Raw genomic sequence first — 22,132 nt, forward strand, 5'->3', positions numbered from 1 at the left:
AAATAAATCTGATATTCTAAAAAAAAAAATGATATAAAGTAACCCAATACAAATAAACTGAATCATGAAAGCCAATATATCATCTTGCATTCACTTTTTGTGATAAGGGGCAAAATGTTCTATACAGAGTGTTACATTGCATTTAGCACAATATGTTCTTGGTTTCTTGGAGCAAGGTTGCCTTTGGCACCGTCTTTGTTGTTCCCGTTTTGCAACAACATGGTCCTTTCCGTCATACCGAACATCAGCGAGTTTCGTAGATGGGCTTGGTGTGTTACTTTTTCTCCCCAGTTTTCTGCCTGCATCTCCCAACTTCAAATAAGGGACACATACTGCTCTTTTGAAGCTTACTAAGTCAAGGTGTTCCTTTCCTTGATGTAGGAATTTATGGATGATCCACGCATTTAGTCATCATGTCTAATACACGTGTGAAGAGCGGCCAATACCACTTCTTTCCCCGTAGAGAAGTTGCGTATTTTCCAGTCAACCAGTCATGGTGATCTACACCTCCCATATAAGCATTGTAGTTGTTCAGAACATTTGGCTGATGAACATCACCTTTTGCTTTGATATCACTTTGCCATCTCTTAACCTTTTTGACAGGTTCAATGGTATCATAATTTGTTCCAACACACACACACTTGTTGTCAGACCACCTGACAAAAAGAATTTCTTCATTTGTGTCAAACATATAATCATAGGTGCCTCGTTTCTCTTTTTTCATGATATTTGTTGGCCGTAAAGGACATTTGCTCAATCTGCTTTCCCTGACTGTGCCTGTGGCCTGATAACCGAGATTCCTAAGACGAACTAACAAATCATACCCAGTGAAAAAGTTGTCAAAGAAAACAGAGTGAGAATTTGGTACTTTCACATTCTCAAAACAACCTTTGTTCCGAGTAGCAGGCCATCATTATCATCATTCCTAGAACTCTTGCCACAATACATGTCAAAATTATAGCAGTATCCTGAGGCTCCACATACAGCCCAGAATTTGTACCCAAATCTGATGTGTTTACCTCTCATAAACTGCTTCAATGAATTACGTCCATAGTACTTCACCATCATTTCATCTACAGATATGAATTCCTCAAATATGCCAAACTGCTGAAATGACTCTTTGGCTAGTGACAATAGAGACCTAATTTTGAACCCTTTGTCATGTGTATTGTCCTTGGCATCTTCATTATTGCAAAAATGTATAAGACTTTTCACAAGCTGATAACGATTTCTTGACATTGCCCTTTAAATGATTGGGACCCCGAGATCTTCCTCACTTGACCAGTAATCTCTCTCAGAAGGAACTTTGTGATATCCAGAAAATAGTAATATTCCAATGAATGTTTTCAACTCATCAACACTGAATGTAAAATCACACATATTTTTACATGAACTTGCATAGCAAACTGTCTCTTTGACAATGTGCTCATAGATGCCGGGAGTCATAAGTTTCTCAAACAGTTCCAGAGGTGATAAAATATCTAGATTACCTTTCATTTTCTGCAAACAATCCCTGTGATGTTCGGAACGCCCTTTGACCTTCCTGTATTCAGGAGTTTTGTGTTTCCATACGGGTTCAGAGTCACAAAATTTGCGTTTTTTCTGGATGATGTAGTGGCTTTAGCTTTATTTTCAGCATGTTCTTCTATCGGCACTCTATCCACATGAACTTCTAAGGTACCAGGCACATCTTGAACAGATATCTCATCCATTTCATCTTCAGCTATATCCTCCTCGTCAGTCAGTTCATCTACATCTGGTGGTACAATAATCACATCAGCTCTTTCAGCTGTATCTTCCTCTTCATCCTCATCAAACAATAATTCAAGGGCTCTCTCAACTGTGAGTGCAGAACGTTGTCTCTTCGCCATCTGTGATGAAACAGAATAATATACATAAGTTTATGAAAGGGAATAATCATAATAATAAAACAAAACAAAATTATTCTTAAATTTTGGCCTGTATTGGCCATGTGAGGGGAAACAGATCCCTCACACATTGACACTACTATTATACAGTAACTATATAACTACTATAACTAAATAGTTGCACTATTATAATGCACCAACCTTTGAAGCAGTATTCAGTCAGATGTGTTGCCTACGGCGATCCGAGCACAAATGACGTATTAGTGGGTGTAGCAGGCACCGTCATCCATGGCATGTTGTAACATGAATAATCAGAGGGAGTCACAGGTTCTTTTATCGTTGTCCTGTTGTGACCTGTAGTACCACATGCTTCTATTATATTGTCCCAGTGTCCTCATTTGAGGACAGGCATTTTATAACATTGCTGGCTTGCTGGGTACTAATAATAATTACCTGATATATAATGTACATGGTAAATCAGCATCTTAGAAACATGTGACAACACCTATAATATCGGTGTCGATAGAGTAGTACTCTGTATTGAAGATGAAATGTTGGCTTATTTGTGGCTCAATTTATCCCTGAAATTGGACCCCAACTAAATGCTTTTGTATGCATCAGTGAAACATAGTTTTAACATGAGGTTGTTGCAAAAACATTATAGTTTGTATTTTATGTATCTTTGAGTTATTCTATTTGCTTATTTATGAATATGACAATAATATACCCGGTGTCCTCAAATGAGGACACTGGGACATAATGGGTTAAGTGAAATAATTTGTTATATATGCAGACAAAATGCTTAAGAGAAAGATTTCTCTGAACTGTATAAAATTCTACAACCCTTGCAAGAACAAAATATATAAATGGGGTGGGGGAATATACTTTAACAGGTTAAGCTGTTATCAGCTACCTTAATATACTTTCAGGTTAAGCTGTTATCATCTACCTTGTGTAGCAATTGTTTAGGTACCCAGATTTCTGGCATGAACATGTATATCAGTCTACATTGTACTGCCTTTGCCATTTTTCAGCCCATGCTTGTGGGATGACACAAACGCTGCTGTTGGTGAGTGGTTTTAATTCTGCACTGCAGGAGATGTGTACTTCAGACTAAGCAAGCTGTGCAGTTCAGCTATGATAGATATCTGTCTTCCTGAACAGGGCTGAGTCCTGTATTTACCTAGTTGTATTTTACTGGAAAGGGAGCTATGCTTGTGGTGTCCTGTCTTCATATCTCGTTTTATCTAGACTGTTTTTAAATTTGTGTATCATTTGTTGCACACACCACATTTTCATCTAACTTGTTCCAAATGTCTATTACCCTGTGGGGAAAGCTGTTCTTTTTCAGGTCTCTTCTATAACTGTCTTTCTTGATTTTCTTTCCGTATCCTCTTGTATTTCTACTATCCCATTTTATTAGATCCTTTCTATCAATAGTTTCTATGCATTTCATGATTCTATAAATAGTTATTAAGTCCCCTCTCTCTCTTCTTTGCTCTAATATCTGTTGCTCAAGTTTTGCTAGTCTCTCCTCATATAATTTAATAGTTATGAGAGCATTGGTGCCAATTTCGTAATTGCTCTTTGTATTCATTCAAGTTTTGTTATACATTTTTTTTGTACTTGGTGACCACGTCGTCACTGCATATTCCAGTCTTGGTCTTATCAAAGTGACTAGTATTTTCTTCACCATTTCTTTGTCCAGGTATGTAAATGCCACTTTGATTGTTCTTATTAAATTATAAGTTGCTCCAAAATTTTTGTTTATATGTTTCTCAGGGGACATATTATTCATAATAATGACTCCCAGGTGCTTCTCATTTTCTATTTTTTTTTTTAATTTCTTCATCTCCCAATCTATATGATCCTTTTTTTTTTTTTTTTTTTTTTTTTTTTTTTTTTTTTTTTTTTTTTTTTTTTTTTTTTTTTTTTTTTTTTTTTTTTTTTCTTCTTCTTCTTCTTCTTCTTCTTCTTCTTCTTCTTCTTCTTCTTCTTCCTCCAAATTCTATTATACTACACTTCTTAATATTGAATTCCATCTCCCACTTCCTACTCCATTCCCATACTTTATTGAGATCACTCTGGAGTGACTCACAATCTTCTAGTGTTCACTTTTTTCAACAATTTTCCATCATCTGCAAAGAAGCTCATATAACATTCAATTCCTTTATCCACATCATTAATATATATAGCAAACATCATTGGGGCCAGAACTGTTCCCTGTGGAACTCCACTAATCACTTCATCCCAATTAGTGTTTGTCTCTTATCACCACTCTAATTTTTCTTTCATCCAAGAAGTCTTCCAACCACTTCAGTAGTTTGCCCTGTATTCTTCCTGCAGTTTCTAATTTCTTTAGCAATTTCTTATATGGCACCTTAAAAGCTTTTCTCAGGTCTAGAAATGCGCAATTCAGGTCTAGAAATGCACAAGTTTTTATGAGAGTAGTAGAGCATGTGTCAGGATTAGAAATGGAGAGAGTGAGTGGTTCGAGGTAAAGGTGGGACTTTGTCAGGGATGCGTTATGTCGCCCTGGCTGTTCAACTTGTACATGGATGGGGTGGTGCGAGAGGTAAATGCAAGGGTGGTGGGTCAGGTATTGGAGATGGTTAAAGAAAATGGAGAAAAGTGGGAGGTGAGCCAGCTGTTGTTTGCGGACGACACTGCGCTTGTGGCAGGATCGGAGGAGGGATTGAGGAAGTTGGTGACAGAGTTTGGGAGAGTGTGTGATAGAAGAAAGCTGAAGATAAATGTGGGTAAAAGTAAGGTGATGAGATGTACAAGGGGTGAAAGTGGCAGCAGACTGGAAGTAAGCATTAAGGGAGAGCGACTGGAGGAAGTGGATAGTTTTAGATACGTGGGTGCTAATGTGGCTGGAAAAGGTGGAGTTGGAGGTAGAATGTAGATTGAGAGAAGCAAGTAAATACCTTGGTGGATTAAAAAGTGTAATGAGGAATAGACATTTGGGAATGGATGCTAAGAGGAGACTGTATGAAGGGGTGATTGTGCCAACAGCACTGTATGGGGCAGAAACATGGAACATAAGAGAGGAAGAGAGGAGTTTGAATGTGTTTGAGACGAGGTGTCTGAGAAGTATGATGGGGGTTACTAGGCTAGATAGAGTGAGAAATGAGGAGGTGAGGAGGAGAACAGGGGTGGAAAGGGAGTTGGGAGATAGGGTTGACAAAAGAGTATTAGGATGGTTTGGACACATGGAAAGAATGAGTGAAGAAAGACTAGTAAAAGAAGTATGGAAGGCAGATGTGGAGGAAGTGAACATGAGGGGATGTCCTAGGATGAGGTGGATGGATGGGGTGAAGGGGGCTTTGGGGAAGAGGGGATTATCTGATGAGGAAGGATGGGAGAGGACAGAAGATGGGTGAATGGAGAATGGTTGTACATGGATGATGTTGTTATGCATGAGGTGGAATGGGTGGGGGGGATGGGGGGTGATGTATATGTGAGAAAAATTTGACGCAGCTCAAAGGGATTTCTCCCCATCTTCTCCTTTTCTGCATGGGGGGTTGCCAATTTAATGAAGCGGCCTTGCTGTGGATGTGCTGTGTCTTGCAACACTGCTTCTGACCCAGGGTAGTGGACAAGGTGCAGGGATGACCCGTCATCCAGGAGGTGCTAAGATAAGAGAGAGGGTGGAGGGGAGTGGAGTGTATTTCAGGGATGGAATGGGTGGGAATGATTTTATGCCTTTTTCTTTTTGGCTACCTCCCTTGTAAGTGGGAAAAAGCCTTGGTATATGTATGTATGTAGAAATGCACAATCAGCCCATCCATCTCTTTCTTGTATCACATATATTAGTCTTGAATAGAAACACATTAAGTTTGTGACACATTATCGTCCTTGTCTAAATCCAAATTGCCTTGGATTTAGTACGTTGTTTTTTTTCCAAATGCCTTACCCATCTAATTTTGATAATTCTTTCACAAATTTTAGCTATTGTACTTGTAAGAGAGACTGGTCTATAGTTAGTAGGGTCTTCCTTGTTTCCACCTTTATATATTGGTACTATATTTGCTCTTTTCCAATCTTCTGGAACTTTTCCTTCTTTCAATGAACTGCTTATTAGACTATGTATTTTGTCTGTTAGTTCATTCCTGCATTCTCTCAAAATCCAGTTTGCCATTTCATCTGGTCCATGCGATTTTCTGATATCGAGATTACTCAAATTGATTCAATATTTCTTTCCTTGTTACTTCTATCTCTTTCATAGGGGGACTTTCTCCTCCCACTTGACATCTCTAAGTTGTATGTTCTCCCTTGTAAATAATGATTTAAAATGCTTGTTCATAATTTCTGCCATTTCTATTTCCTCTTGTGTACAGTCACTATCCGAGTTATGACCTAGATCAGTTCCGACCAACCAGTCGTAAGTCGGATCCCATTCAAAATGTCCAACACGAAGGTTATCTTCTAGGATACATGATATCAATCTGTTGGGTTTTTAAGTAACTTTTTCTATTGAATACTATTATATACAAGCTGTTTACTACTGTTTATCAATTTTATGCCTTTTAGTTCCATTTTTATAATTTTTCTTAGATTTTTAATGTTTTAATACTGTACTGTATTTCAGTATAAATATGTATACAGGTACTGTATGTCTATACTATACAGTACCTGTGTACACACACACATGCACACGTATTGAATACAACCTTGCTTACCATTTTTAAGGTTTTTAAATTGTAGTTTCCTTTTAATAATTTTTCTTAACTCTTCAATTGTTATATGCACTCTAAATATATGTATATTGCAAGATCTATCTTTCTCATCCATTTTAAGTGTGAGGTATAGGTACAGTACATTTATCTTTGTATACAGCATTGAGTAAAAGCAGCAACGACTGCAACAGCACTGTAGGAAAGAAGCCAAATGCAGAGTATTGGATCCAGTGTATTTAATGTTCGCCCAGCAGGGCTTCTTCAGAAATAACATGATGGACAAACATCTGACTCCTTATATAACCCAAGCTTGTGGGGAGAAACGAACATGAAACTGGTGTAAACACAATTTGCGTAAATTGCTTGTTACTTTGTTATTAAAATTGCTAAAGGTTTATTTATTGTAAAAAATCCATTGTTTTTATTATCAACAGATTCAAAACATCTGCGTTTCATAGTATGGTTTTCATATTTAATAATCTTAGAATTATTCCAGTCAGCATTGTGGCCTGTATCATATCTATGCCTAACAATGGCATTATTCGTATTGTAAGTTTTCATATAATATTTATGTTCCAATATTCTTTTATAGAATAATATCAGAACATATTTATGTCTAACAATGGCATTATTCATATTGTAAGTTTTCATATCATATTTATGTTCCAATATTCTTTTATAAAAGAATATCGGAACATATGATATGAAAACTTACAATATGAATAATACCATTGTTAGACATAAATAGGCCTATGATACAGGCCACAATGCTGACTGGAATAATTCTAAGATTATTAAATATGAAATCCATACTATGGAACGTAGATGTTTTGAATCTGCTTTTATATCTCTCATTGATAATATAAATCAAAACAATGGATTTTCTACAATAAATAAACCTTTAGCAATTTTAATAAAGTAACAAGCAATTTACACAAACTGTGTTTACTTTAGTTTCATGTTCATTTCTCCCCACAATCTTGGGTTATAAGGAATCAGATGTTTGTCCACTATATTATTTCTGAAGAAGCCCTGCTAGGCGAACATTAAATACATTGGATCCCATACTCTGTGTTTGGCTTCTCTCCTACAGTTCTATACAGCATTGTTTTCAGTTGCTTAGTTGTTAATATGATATGGTAGGTTAAAGAAAGAAAATACTTATTATAGAGTATTCTTATTAGTAAACTCATAATAGGCATCTACTAGACGTGGTCGTAAGTAAAAAAATATCCTTCATCCTGAATTAATCCATCAAACTCTTCCACAAATGCCTTAGCTGCAGGTGTATCACTGCAAGCAGCCTCACCTTTCAACATTGTGAACCTGGTAATGCTCTCAAAAGCGACGAAACCACCGAGCACGCGCTATGAATTTATATGAAGCGTATTCTTCACCCGCACATTCTTTCAACATGTGAAATTAACTTGTAGCCTTATTTTGCACTGCTTGCAACATCACTTTCACATTTCTTTGCTTATTATCTTCCAACCACATGTATAGCAACTTTTCCATCTCTGCCATAACTGTTGTACGCGATGCCGGGCTGCCACAACTATCCTACGCGCTGTGCTGCCAGACATATACAGTAAACTCATAATAGGCATCTGCAAGACGTGGTCGTAAGTACGGGTGGTCGTAACTCGCTCACGTCATAATTTGGATAGTGACTGAATTCAACTCCTCCTTGTCGTGTCTCAGGACACTTGTACATATTCATTTCTATAACTAGTATATATTTTTCATTTTTCAGGTCTTATGTCTTTTTTCCATTTTATCCAAGCTTTATCCCTTTTGTCTTTTAACTCCCTACATCTTTTGTTGTACCAACACTTTACATATCCTTTTTCTTGTTTTTTCTTGGGACATACTTTTCCACTCCTTTATAAAAAAAATTCAACAAGGGGCTACGCCATGGGGGCTTTGGCCTATGGTGCTTGCTCGCTTCGCTTGCTCCAGGACCTCCGGTCTCTCTCTCTTTCTTTCTCTCTTTCTCTCTTTTCTTTTTCTTTTTTTCTCAATGGGACACACTCGATGTACTCATCAGCATCAACTCATGTAACTGAATAGAAGGAGAATTTATTTTGTTATACAGGTTGACATTCAAAAATCCGGCAACCTCGGGACCTGAGGACTGCCGGATTTTTGAAGTTTATAATTTTGTATGGTGTACCCCGTATATATCTAAAGAAAATTATCACCTGTACAGTCCTTTAATGGGAAAAATAAACACTAAGTGAAAAGCAAATGAAATTTTATTATTCACGAACTAAATAAAACACAGTAAAGATAGTTATACAGAATTTTAATAAAACATAAAACTGATCCACCGAAGAATTTTAATTAAAGTAAATAAAATACTCCGTACTGTACTTCTTAGGAAAGAAGCTAAATAACAGATGGGCTTTTTACACATAATGTCGTATGTTTCACAAATGGTCCACACAGACACATTGTTACCAAGTTTTTTTATATTTCCACTTTCTCTGCGATCGATAATGCATGATGTTTGCATTTTATGCCACATTTCTGCTTTGTTGATTCCATATTGGGGCTATACAACAACAAATAAATGTTATAATGAGAATAATGAGAAAAAATGAGCAGGATTACTTGTTAGCAGGTGGAAGCATGAACCAACAGCTGATTCTGGCATAAGCGGCAGCTCCAGAAAACAGTGGCGCACCAACGCGGGAAATATGAAAATCAAAATGCGCTCCCGAAATCTGTCCCGGATTTATGGTTGCCAGATTTTTGAATGTCAACCTGTATATCGAAGTTTGAATTTCAATTTCCTCGTTTCCGATCAGTTTATCCTCACTCCTGTATATATGTTCACCACCTTTGAGTCTTTCATAGATCACCTCATTTATGTAATCCACGTCTTCATTTCTAGGAAATATTATGGCTCGTTTTTTGGAAATATAGAGATCTGTTGGCATTAGTTTCGAGCCTTTCGTAGTCCTTTTCAATTACATCATTCCCTTGTTTTGACCAAAATACCAAATTTCTTTGGAAACCTGAATCTACCTGTTTCACCCATGCCAATCCGTAAAAAAAATTTTGTGAATGTCCTGTTATCTTTATCCTCAGCCTTCAATCTAACATTTTGTACTAATTCTCTTTTATTTTCACTTTATTTTAATTTTTTTCTATGGGACACTCGATGTATTCATTGGCATCCCGTTTTGAAATATTTCTTATGATCTTTAATTCTTGTTTTATTTCTTCTTTCTCCTTCTTTAATTCTTCATTTTCCTTCTTTAATTCTTCTTTTTCTTGGAAAGTCCTTTCCCAAACCTTAAGGGGGACCGACACATCTGATTCCGATTCGTTGACGACATAGTCGTAATCAGGCAGGATCATAGCCGTTGCGGCTTCTTCACTAATATTATAAGCTGAAGCAGGAATCTCAACGGATCCCAATTCAAGTTCCATGGGACATTTTTGCCGGATTTCAGAAGGTGGTCATAGAAACGCCAGGAAATTTTCAAAACTGGAAAACTTTATCTTTTTATATACATAGATTCATTAAAATAACCCAATGTCATGGGTGAATTATGCCCATTTTAGTATAATTATGTGAAATGTTTTCAGGACCATGCAACATGACGTCACGCAGGAATATGCTAGAGAACAACCAAAACTTATGTTATACTGTACTGGCAAAAATAACGCTTAATATTTTTCCTCGCAATAAATTAGGTTTCTATAATATTTCCTCATTAAAATAGCCAAATTTCATGGGTGAATTAGTGAAACTATGTGAAATAATCATTGTATTTCCGATCTATGTAATACTTTTGGTATTCCTCGAGACAGCTTTTACCACTAATAGTAAAATTCTTGTATCCTGCAAAATAATGTTTCATAAACTTTTCCAAATCTTCCTCTCTAATTTCTCCGTGGAAATATATGAGATCGTACTCTTCATCAGAGTACATGTAATTTTTGCTATTTCGTAACATGTCATTGAACCCCAAAATTTTCATATGGAATCTCTTAATTGTGGCTGTTACAGAGTTTTTTTTGAGTGAGGCGTAAAGTTGAGGAAACTCATTCTTGTACTCCTTGCCCTTCGCTCATGGCCAATCAATCGTCTCCATTGCCGTGACGTCAGTGTTTACGTCCAATCAGTCGTCTCCGTTGCCATGACATCACCACTCTTGGCCAATCAGTCTCCATTGCCGTGACGTCACCACTCTTGGCCAATCAGTCTCCATTGCCGTGACGTCACCACTCCCTCAGCCAATCAGATTCCTTACACAATGGAACATTTTTGCCGGATTTTGGAAGGTATACATACATACATACATATACCAAAGCTTTTTCCCCCTTTTCAAGGGAGGTAGCCAAAAAGGGAAAGGCATAAAAACACTCCCACCCATTTCATCCCTAAATACACTCCACACCCCTCCCACCCTCCCTCTCATCTGAGCACCTCCTGGATGACGGGCCATCCCCGCACCTTGCCCACCGCCCTGGGTCAGAAGCAGTGTCGCAAGACACAGCACATCCACAGCAAGGCCGCTTCATTTAATCGGCAACCCCCCCTCTCCGTCCCCCCTTGCATATAAGGAGAGGACGGGGAGAAATCCCTTCGGGCTGCGTCAAAATTTACTCGCACATATTACCCCCCCCCCCCCCCCGCCCATTCCTCCTCATGCAATCACAACATCATCCATATACAACCATTCTCCACTCACCTCTGTCTTCCGTCCTCTCCCTTCCTTCCTCAACAGACATTCCCCTCTTCCCCAAAGCCCCCTTCACCCCATCCATCCACCTCATCCTAGGACGTCCCCTCATGTTCACTCCCTCCACATCTGCCTTCCATACCTCTTTTACTAGTCTTTCTTCACTCATTTTTTCCATGTGTCCAAACCATCCTAATATTCTTTCATCAACCCTATCTCCCAGCTCCTTTTTCACCCCTGTTCTCCTCCTCACCTCCTCATTTCTCACCCTATCCAGCCTAGTAACCCCCACCATACTTCTCAGACACCTCATCTCAAACACATTCAAACTCCTTCTCTCTTCTTCTCTTATGTTCCATGTTTCTGCCCCATACAGTGCTGTTGGCACAATCACTCCTTCATACAGTCTCCTCTTTGCATCCATTCCTAAAAAAAATCATAAAAATGCCAGGAAATTTTCAAAACTGGAAAACTTTATTATTTTATATACATAGAAATATTCCATTTCTCTTCTCTTGTTTCCTCCTTGTGTATCCTTTCCCAGTCTGCTTTTTGAAAGAATTCTCTAATTTTTTCCTCATCTAGTTCCAGTTCAACCAATATGTGGTCACTGTTACTTATTGGTGTCTTATATTCAATCTTCTCCACTATTTCAGGTTCTGATGTGATTATTAGGTCCAGTCTCGATGGTTCTTCCTCATTTCTAGACCTAGTATTCTCTTGTATCCATTGCATCGTTGTATGTTCTGTAATCATATCAAGTAGTACATTTCCCCATAGGTCATCTCCACCCTTCACTGTCATCTCTTCCCAGCAGATTTCTTTACAATTAAAGTCACCCATTATAACTATCCTCCCTCCATCTTCCATTATCTTATTTAGTGTTATCCTTGTGTCTTCTAACATTTTTACCGCTCTGTTTCTAATGCAATGATTATATGCACCATGTCCTACACTGAGTGGTAGTGGACCTTTCAATTTTGTCTCTACAATTCCCATTATGTCCGGTTCTTTTTCCTTCAGGTAATCATTCAGTTCATTCAAGCCTGTTAGTAAGCCATCTATATTTGTGAAAGACACTTAATTTTCTGCCACTTCCATCGTGTTTTCTGTTTCCCTTCCATTTTTCTCTGCTATGGACCATTTCCTCACTTTCAATAGAATTTCTCTTTGTCTCTTTTCTGTTCTCGTTTTTTTTCCTTAGCTTCTAGTGTTTTTGCATTCTCATCCTCTCTTTCCTCTTTATTCATCTCTCACACCTGATTATATTGATTCCTTTTTGCTAGTTTCGCTGTTTTTGCTAAGATATTCTCTGCTGTCTTTTGTGACCTGAATTTAACCTTAATTGGTCTGGTCTTATCTGTATTGTATTTCCCTAATCTATATATTTCTTCAATTTCTTTCCCTGTTTCTTGTTCATCCTCTTGAACTACTTCTAATATCTTGTTTACTTTTTCCTTCTCCTCTTTTACTCTTGTAGTCCTATTTGGATTATGCTTCTCTTCCATCCCTAATATAATTATACATTTCTTTTTATCTGCTAAGTCTCTTACTATATTCTCCTTCTCCCTCATCACTTTAATAACTGTGTCCTTAGTTTGTTCTTTCATCTGTTGGTTTACTATATCTCTAAATTCAATTTTGTTCTCTTGGACTTTTCTCCAACCCTGTACCTCTTTTGCTATGGACTCTTTATTCTCTTTATTCTTCTTTAATTCCTCATTCTCATCCTTTACTTCTTTTAACTGTCTTTTTAATTCTTCTATTTCTTTATTTAGGTTTTGGTTCTCCTTTAGTTCTTCCAATTTATCAACTCTTTGTGTAATCTGTGTAAGTTGACTGAACCTAACCTCCCACTGTTTGTTCATGTTCTCTAGTTTTTCCTCTAGACTTGCTAATCGGGGGAGGTTGTCATCTCCTCCCTCATTAAATCCATGGAAATAATTATCTTCACCTTCCATTGCACTGCTCTTATCTATATTTCTAATTTTTACATTTTTACTAATGTCTTCAACCTCAACTCTATCGTCTGTGCATCTCTTGTTGACATTCCTTCTGACTTCCGGGGCCCGTTCGTCCCCTTTCTCATTTTCTTCCATTTTCCTCAGTAAACCCTCCCTTTCTCCTTTTTCTTCACCTTTCCACTACACCACGAGCTTTCCCCTTCCCTACTAATACAACAAAGGTACTCCCTCATCGTTGAGATCCACGAAATTTGAAGTTTTCCTGGAGTTCAAAACTTCACTCTCACTTTGACTGTCGTGTGTGTTTGTTTACATACATTTGAAAGTAAAGTATGGTGCAATGTGACCTCCAAAATAGGTTATAATTTGTGTTAAGAAGTTGATACACTGTGCAAAGAGTCAAGATGTTTATGACATTTTAGCAGTCATGCATTTGTGGAGGCAGTAAGGTAAATCCATTCATGTCTGATATTTGTCTGAAGTAATGTTGTGATTGTTTTGATTTCATACTTCTTCAGATCATTTAATGTCTCATAACCTGCAATTGAAGTGTTTGTTGCACATCTGTTCTCAGTAACATGAAATAATTTTGTCATGTTGAAGTGTATGTACAAGAGGAGGAAGTTGAAGGTAACTGTGGGTAAAAGTAAGGTGATGGGATGTACAAAGGGAGAGGATGGGGCAATTTGGAAGTAAGTCTTAAGGAGAGAGGATGGAGGAAGTGGATAGGTTTAGGTACTTGGGGTCACATGAAGGGACAGAGAATGGGGGTTACCGATTAAGTGAAGCAGCTTTGCTGAGAATGCGCTGTGTTTTGGTGCATTGGTTCTGACCACAGGCAGTGGGTAGAATACAGGGATGACCTGTCATCCATAAGGAGCTAAGATGGGAGAGGGGGGGAAAGGGTGGTGGATGGGAGTGGAATGGGTGGGAGTTGGTATATACCTTTTGACTTTGGCTACCTCCCCGGTACCATACTTTGGTATATGGATCAATGTTGAGGTGTATGAAAACTAGGAAACCTACCAACTTTAAGGAATGAGGAAAGAATGTAAGGAATATACACCAGGAGGCAAATAGCTACAGTTGAAGCAGTCACCTTTGCCTTATGTACTAGGACTGTTGGGGGCAGGTAACAGGCACTGCTGGCATTCTGCAAGATGTGAAGGACTCAAACTCACAACTAGAAAGATGCGAGAACTGTACATCCTCATTGGTACTCACCAGTTATTGATAGTGTCCTTGGGCCTTAAGAAGACAGATAAAGGACTAAGAAAGGGCTGGGTCATTATATTTTGGATTTTCCAGCCATGTAAAAAGGATTTGTGATATCATATTTTCTGATGTTGAGAAAGTCTTGTCATTCAGCAGCAGTATGGGAGCAGTTGGTGGGTGGATCTTTCAGTGTAGATGTATAGTGTGATTTGACCACCATGAGTGGGGTGTTGTGGCCATCATAGATTTTCCCATTTCAAAAGCCTTGTGGGAGCTAAGTAATGATTTACTGTAGTCTATGATCTATTGCTTTGGGTCTCATGTATACCCATGGCTACCAACTTGCCAACAACAGCCATGGGTCACTCAAACAAGACCTCTTGTGTTATTTATCCTGATCTAACCTGTGGGTAAATGCTAATATAAGTGGCCGTAATCCGCCTTCTAAGGGAGGTGGCTAAGTCTAAGTATACTTTCTTCCTTGACTGTGGAAGGAAAATATGAAAACAAAGGAGATTGTGAGCCCCCTTGTTGTAACCCATATATATCATGCAAGGAAGAATGGCAGCATTATTTTCCTTCATCACAGGGTATGAAGGGAAAATGAAGAGGTAGGATTATAGGGACAGTAAATGAGAGATTTAAGGAAGCTAATAGAGATGGAAATAAGAAGTGAAGAGTATTATCCTCTGAGTGAATATTGTCCCCTGTTATAAATGAGTGCTGCATGACTGGTTTGTAGGAGTGCTACTGAAACCCCTAATATATTGACTGCATAAGAGCTTTTACAGTCAATTCCCCATACAGTTCTTGTATTATGTATTTATCAAAGCCCCGTTCCTCCTTATAATGGCCGGGGATTGGCTAAAGCAAAGGACGTCCATAGTGTTTACACTTTAAACCCATTGAACACTCCACCCATTACAGCATCATATGAGTGATATTTAGTAGAATAGTAAATTTCAATTCCAAGATAAGAAGGAGGGGTGGAGTATGTAGGGGATGGAATGGGTGGGAATGATTTCTATGACTTTGTTTTTTGACTACCTCCAGTGTAAATGGGGGAAAAAGCCTTGATATATGTATATGTGTGTATGTACTTTGGAGTATTAGAAAAAAGTATGCCTTGAGTTTTGTACATTCTGGTATTTCTGGAAGACACTTGTTTCTGTTTCATAAATGTAAACAAAAGGGGGCAATTCTTAGATGCTTTCTAGTGTCAGTTCTATTTGACGCAGCCCGAAGGGATTTCTCCCCGTCTTTTCCTATTATGCATAGGGGGGACGGAGAAGGGGGGTCACCGATTTAATGAAGCGGCCTTGCTGTGGATGTACTGTGTCTTGCGACACTGCTTCTGACCCAGGGCAGTGGACAAGGTGCAGGGATGACCCATCATCCAGGAGGTGCTAAGATAAGAGGGAGGGTGGAGGGGAGTGGAGTGTATTTCAGGGATGGAATGGGTGGGAATGATTTTATGCCTTTTTCTTTTTGCCTACCTCCCTTGTAAGGGGGGAAAAGCCTTGGTATATGTATGTTATTTTGTATACATCATTCAATTTCTTTTTCTGATTTGTCATGTTATTTACACGCCCATTTCTTTTGCAGGCACCATCATAAGCATAAGCGACATAGGAAGAGAACTCGTGAAGACAGGTCAAGATCTGCAAGTTTGAGCGGAGAGAGCTTATCGGAAATAGAGTACATGCAACTAAGAGATGAAGGTCTTGAGGAAGGTATGTTAATACTAAGTCATGTTTTCATTTTTATTTCTTAATTCCATAAGAACACATGTGAGAGTGTGGTAGATAGGGCATTAATGGACTATATAGTGGTAACCAGGAAAATAGTAGAAAGAGTTAGGATGTACAGGTTCTAAATGGAGAGAGTGGGGGAATATCAGATCATTTTTTGGTGGAAGGTAAGTTGAGAGTGGAGGATAGATGGAGAAAGGAAAAGGACAAAAGGTAGGGAGGTGCTTAGAGTGAACTGCTTAAATGAGAAGGAAAAGGAGGAGTACAAGAAGAAGCTGAGAAAGGAGTGGGAGGGAGTGAAGGATAGAGTATTGGGGATGGTTCAACAAAGGAGTCACAAGGTGTGCAAAGATGGTGTGTGGAACAATATATTGTTAGTATGTGATAGAAGACTTGGATATATGACCTCTTGGATCAGTTGACATATATATATATATATATATATATATATACACCAAGGGACCTTACCCCTTCTAAAGGGGCCAAGCGTACATGCACGTGCACATACACATACATGTGTGCACACACACACACAAAATCTTAGCACCTTGGAGATGAAGAACAGTCCTGTCTTCTGCTATGCTGCATGAATAGAAGATAATAAAGTAAGATCCAGATATTTTTGGGAGTATTTGAATGGTGTGTCTTCACCCCACAGGTCCTTGGGCAGATTCAGTCCACCCAACAGGTATGTTACACACAACTGTGGGTGTGTATATTGGTGTAAAGGTTCGAGATTACACCAGTATTGTGTAATAATTGTAACACATTGCATGAAGAAATGCTCAGTAGTAGTATTTTTTTTTTTTTTTCTGTGTGTTACTATGGCACATTGAAAGAAATAGATATTAAACTTAAATTTAATCAGTTTTCTTGTCTTATCATGGAATGATGTATATATTTTCATACAGATTGTTCTGATGTTTTTCATTATTTCAAAACAAGGGCTTGCTTCAGTGAAATTTGTATTGGTAAATATCAGCCCATTTTACTCAAAACAAGTCTTGTTGAATTATTTAAGAACTCTATATGTAGAATCTGTCCCACATCTAAATGAAATGGCAAACAAAATCCTGAAAACTTGATGTATGCCACTTTATTGAAAGAATTTATACGATGGTTATCAATATTACGAGTGCTTTTGAGTAAGAGTACAGTATTTCATGCATACATATACCAAAGCTTTTTCCCCCTTACAAGGGAGGTAGCCAAAAAGGAAAAGGCATAAAATCATTCCCACCCATTCCATCCCTGAATACACTCCACACCCCTCCACCCTCCCTCTTATCTTAGCACCTCCTAGATGACGGGTCATCCCTGCACCTTGTCCACTGCCCTGGGTCAGAAGCAGTGTCACAAGACACAGCACATCCACATCAAGGCTGCTTCATTAAATCGGCGACCCCCTCTCTCCGTCCCCCCATGCAGAAAAGGAGAAGACGGGGAGAAATCCCTTCGGGCTGCGTCAAATTTTGCTCACACATACTACCTCACCCCCCATCCCCCCGCCCATTCCACCTCATGTAATCATAACATCATCCATATACAACCATTCTCCATTCACCCTTATCTTCTGTCCTCTCCCGTCCTTCCTCAACAGACATTCCCCTCTTCCCCAAAGCCCCCTTCACCCCATCCATCCACCTCATCCTAGGACGTCCCCTCATGTTCACTCCCTCCCCATCTGCCTTCCATACCTCTTTTACTAGTCTTTCTTCACTCATTCTTTCCATGTGTCCAAACCATCCTAATACTCTTTCATCAACCCTATCTCCCAACTCCCTTTCCACCCCTGTTCTCCTCCTCACCTCCTCATTTCTCACTCTATCTAGCCTAGTAACCCCCATCATACTTCTCAGACACCTCATCTCAAACACATTCAAACTCCTTCTCTCTTCCTCTCTTATGTTCCATGTTTCTGCCCCATACAGTGCTGTTGGCACAATCACTCCTTCATACAGTCTCCTCTTAGCTTCCATTCCCAAATGTCTATTCCTCATTACACTCTTCAATCCACCAAGGCATTTACTCACTTCTCTCAATCTACATTCTACCTCCATCTTCACTCCACCTTTTCCTGCCACATTTGCACCCAAGTATCTAAAACTATCCACTTCCTCCAGTCGCTCTCCCTTAATGCTCACTTCCAGTCTACTGCCACTTTCACCCCTTGTACATCTCATCACCTTACTTTTACCTACATTTATCTTTAGCTTTCTTCTATCACATACTCTCCCAAACTCTGTCTCTGTATTTCATGGCTAAGAAAATGAAGGCATGACCCATATTGCTACAGTTAACCACAAGTGTTTGGGTATTCAGTTTTTTCCGGCTTCTCTTTAGTTTTTCCATGGTTGTTGTTGTTGTTCCCTAGATTGTCTGTCCCAACAGTCCCGTGTCCTCAAGGAATACCATGGCCGGAATGGGGTTTTTCCACAAATCCTTTACAGAGTGTATGTTGTGTTGTTTGCATGCATAATTGTGTATAATGCAGTCTTCCATTATTTGTTGAATAGGGCAGGTCTTGCAGTAATGGATTTAAAATGGACAAATTTAGATTTAAGAAAGAAATAGGCAAGAATTGGTTTACTAATAGGGTGGTCGACTAATGAAATAGACTTAGTAACCATGTAGCAAGCGCTGAAACTATCAGTTGTTTTAAGAAAAGATTAGACATGGGGATGGGGATGACAGGTGGTGATGGATATGGAGCTGCCTAGTGTAGGCCTTATGGTCTCTTGCAGTCTCCTTCATTCTTGTGTTAAATGTTACATCCTGGATGGTTATTGTGATATGCATGAGCAATTGTTCCGATTAGATTGTAGTCATGCACAATTCAAATTTTCTTCAAAAGTTAACATTTATTTTTGTAGATTAGTAGAATGAAGAGGTGAGTGTGATGGTGGTGGGAATGAGGTGTGCATGTGAGGAAGAGTTGCAATGAAGAAATGAGGAAGTATAAGAAACGTATAGAGTAGCAGTACCCTCCTCTTTTTCTCTCTCTCTCTCCTTCCCTCCCTCAGCAGGCCAGAAACTGAGAGAATGATGAGCATGGACTTCATAACTATTTTGTTCAATGCCATGCAGTAAGTACACAAAAAATAAAGACAAACAACATATTTATTTAGCAATGCACAAAAAAGAAAGTACACGTGATGGGGCCTTGCTGTAGATGTGCTGTGTCATGCTGAATTGCTTCTGACCCAAGGCAGTGGGTGAGATGCAGGGATGACCTGTCACCTAGGAGGAGCCAAGAAAAGATGGAGGGAGGGAGGGATGATGATGAATGGGAGTGGAGTATGTGGGGATGAAATGAGTGGGAGTAGATTTATGCTTTTGACTTTAGCTCCCTCCTTTGTAAGGGGGAAAAAGCCTTTGATATATGCATTTATGTACACAAGATGGGATGAACTGATCTTGCAGGCTGTAGTTTCATGAAGCAGAAGGTGAAGGAAGCTAGGAGGAGAGTGACTGTAAGGTGTTTTATCTTAGAATTAAAAAGAAAAGAAAAAAGTCAGGTAGAGAGGAGAGGATAGTGGGAGTATATAGATATTTGATAATGGAAAAGATGGCTGTGAGAGGAAGAATGTAAAGGAAGACAGTTTTTGGTTGTGTCATTGGGAGATGATACAAGAATGAATGTGATGAAAGAGAAGAATGATGAGGCCATTGCAATAGAGAGACCTGTGGAAACAGAGTGATGGAATGCTGGAAAATAACTTTGACTGAATAGATGGCATGTGGGTTGTTTGATGAAGGAATGGAGTTGTAATAGTGAAGTGGCTGGTGAGATTGTTCAATGTGTTTTTAATGGAAGGAATTGTCCAAGTGGATTAAGATAAGGAACCTTTGTGCATTTCTTCATGACTATCATCACTCCACTTAGTTTTTCTCCTCCATCCCTTTGCCACAAATTGTAGATTCATTTCCCCATTGGTACAGTAGTATTTACTTTTAGCATTGTTTCTATATATATTGGATGCATGTTGTTATGGCAAAGTAGCATGCAATTGATACTTTAGAGTCTATATGGGGCACCCCTACAGACCAGAGCCACACACCATTTTGTTTGTGATAGAGGAGAACTCTGCTCACAGAGAAATGATGAAACTTTTATTATACTGCTACTGCAAGGGTAGTGGGTCAGGGATTGGAGATGGTTAAAGAAAATGGAGAAAAGTGGGAGGTGAGCCAGCTGTTGTTTGCGGACAACACTGCGCTTGTGGCAGGATCGGAGGAGGGATTGAGGAAGTTGGTGACAGAGTTTGGGAGAGTGTGTGATAGAAGAAAGCTGAAGGTAAATGTGGGTAAAAGTAAGGTGATGAGATGTACAAGGGGTGAAAGTGGCAGTAATCTGGAAGTGAGCATTAAGGGAGAGCAACTGGAGGAAGTGGATAGTTTTAGATACTTGGGTGCAAATGTGGCAGGAAAAGGTGGAGTAAAGGTGGAGGTAGAATGTAGATTGAGAGAAGTGAGTAAATGCCTTGGTGGATTGAAAAGTGTAATGAGGAATAGAAATTTGGGAATGGATGCTAAGAGGAGACTGTATGAAGGAGTGACTGTGCCAACAGCACTGTATGGAGCAGAAACATGGAACATAAGAGAGGAAGAGAGAAGGAGTTTGAATGTGTTTGAGATGAAGTGTCTGAGAAGTATGATGGGGGTTACTAGGCTAGATAGAGTGAGAAATGAGGAGGTGAGGAGGAGAACAGGGGTGGAAAGGGAGTTGGGAGATAGGGTTGATGAAAGAGTATTAGGATGGTTTGGACACATGGAAAGAATGAGTGAAGAAAGACTAATAAAGGAGGTATGGAAGGCAGATGTGGAGGGAGTGAACATGAGGGGACGTCCTAGGATGAGATGGATGGATGGGGTGAAGGGGGCTTTGGGGAAGAGGGGAATGTCTGTTGAGGAAGGACGGGAGAGGACAGAAGACAGGGGTGAATGGAGAATGGTTGTATATGGAAGATGTTGTGATGCATGAGGTGAAATGGACGGGGGGAGGGGGGGGAGGTAGTGTGTGTGAGCCAAATTTTGACGCAGCCCGAAGGAACTTCTCCCCATCTTCTCCTTTATATGGGGGGACGGAGAGGGGGGGTCACCGATTTAATGAACCGGCCTTGCTGTGGATGTGCTGTGTCTTGCGACACTGCTTCTGACCCAGGGCAGTGGACAAGGTGCAGGGATGATCCGTCATCTAGGAGGTGCTAAGATGGGAGGGAGGGTGGAGGGGTGTGGAGTGTTTTCAGGGATGGAATGGGTGGGAATGATTATATGCCTTTTCCTTTTTGGCTACCTCCCTAGTAAGGGGGAAAAAGCCTTGGTATATGTATGTATGTATGCTACTGTCCCTCCATTATGCTGTCCCCCAACCCCATGTTGCTGTCCTGTACCATTTCTCTGAATTTAATTTCCTTCTTTTGCCTACCCTGTGGTGGGGGAAAAGAATGCTGTCACCCAGTATTCCCACTTGGATCGTAAGAGCAAGAAAAATGGGACGGGGATTGGGACCAGGCATCATTCTCCCTGTACCCCCACAGGGGACATTCCTAAAGAAAGTAAAGGCATAAGAGGGTCTAGGAGTTTTCCAACCAGCACCCTAAGGATTGGGTGTTTTAATGTGTGTGGATGTGGTACAGATGAGAGTAAAAGGGAAGAGATAGTATGTTTGTGAGAAGAAAGATGGATGTGTTGGCTTTGAGTGAAACTAAGTTGAGAGGGAAGGGGTGTGAGTTTGGGAGTGTAGTTGAGAGGTTCTCAGGAGTGAAGAGAGGGCAAGGGAGAGAAGGGGTGGCTATACTAGTAAGTGAAGAGATAGGTAAATGTGTAGTGGAGTGGAAAGAGGTTTCTTCAAGGTTAATGTGGATGAAGGTGAAACTGGGAAAGGAGATGTGGGCCTGGTAGTGAGAAGAATGTAGAAGAAAGGGAGGCTTTTTGGATAGAGGGACTAGGGAG

General features: G+C 39.4%; 2 protein-coding genes across 3 annotated transcripts in view; one reads left to right on the plus strand and one right to left on the minus strand.

The window, feature by feature from the left end:
- Positions 1 to 22,132, plus strand: part of LOC143040970 (U4/U6.U5 tri-snRNP-associated protein 1) — a 45,740-nt gene that overhangs the window by 7,179 nt on the left and 16,429 nt on the right. Inside the window, exons 2-3 of one of the 2 annotated variants that reach the window (XM_076212412.1) lie at positions 16,032 to 16,159; positions 16,836 to 16,865. In XM_076212412.1, the coding sequence (XP_076068527.1) occupies positions 16,032 to 16,159; positions 16,836 to 16,865 (158 nt within the window). The remainder of the gene's footprint in view (positions 1 to 16,031; positions 16,160 to 16,835; positions 16,866 to 22,132) is intronic. The other variant, XM_076212413.1, reaches the window with a different exon arrangement.
- LOC143041333 (uncharacterized) lies at positions 912 to 2,632 on the minus strand. The gene is made up of 2 exons (XM_076213152.1): positions 2,070 to 2,632; positions 912 to 1,871 (listed from the first exon to the last, which is right to left on the minus strand). The coding sequence occupies exon 2, from the start codon at positions 1,869 to 1,871 to the stop codon at positions 1,494 to 1,496; it is 378 nt and encodes a 125-aa protein (XP_076069267.1). The 5' UTR covers positions 2,070 to 2,632; the 3' UTR covers positions 912 to 1,493.

Source organism: Oratosquilla oratoria, chromosome 30 (assembly GCF_046742065.1).
Source record: "Oratosquilla oratoria isolate Oo_2021 chromosome 30, ASM4674206v1, whole genome shotgun sequence".
Taxonomy (NCBI): Eukaryota; Metazoa; Arthropoda; class Malacostraca; order Stomatopoda; family Squillidae; genus Oratosquilla; species Oratosquilla oratoria.

Bases quoted from the DNA above. Each gene is read 5' to 3' on its own strand.
- LOC143041333 (XM_076213152.1), bottom strand. From the start codon at position 1,871: ATGGCGAAGAGACAACGTTCTGCACTCACAGTTGAGAGAGCCCTTGAA.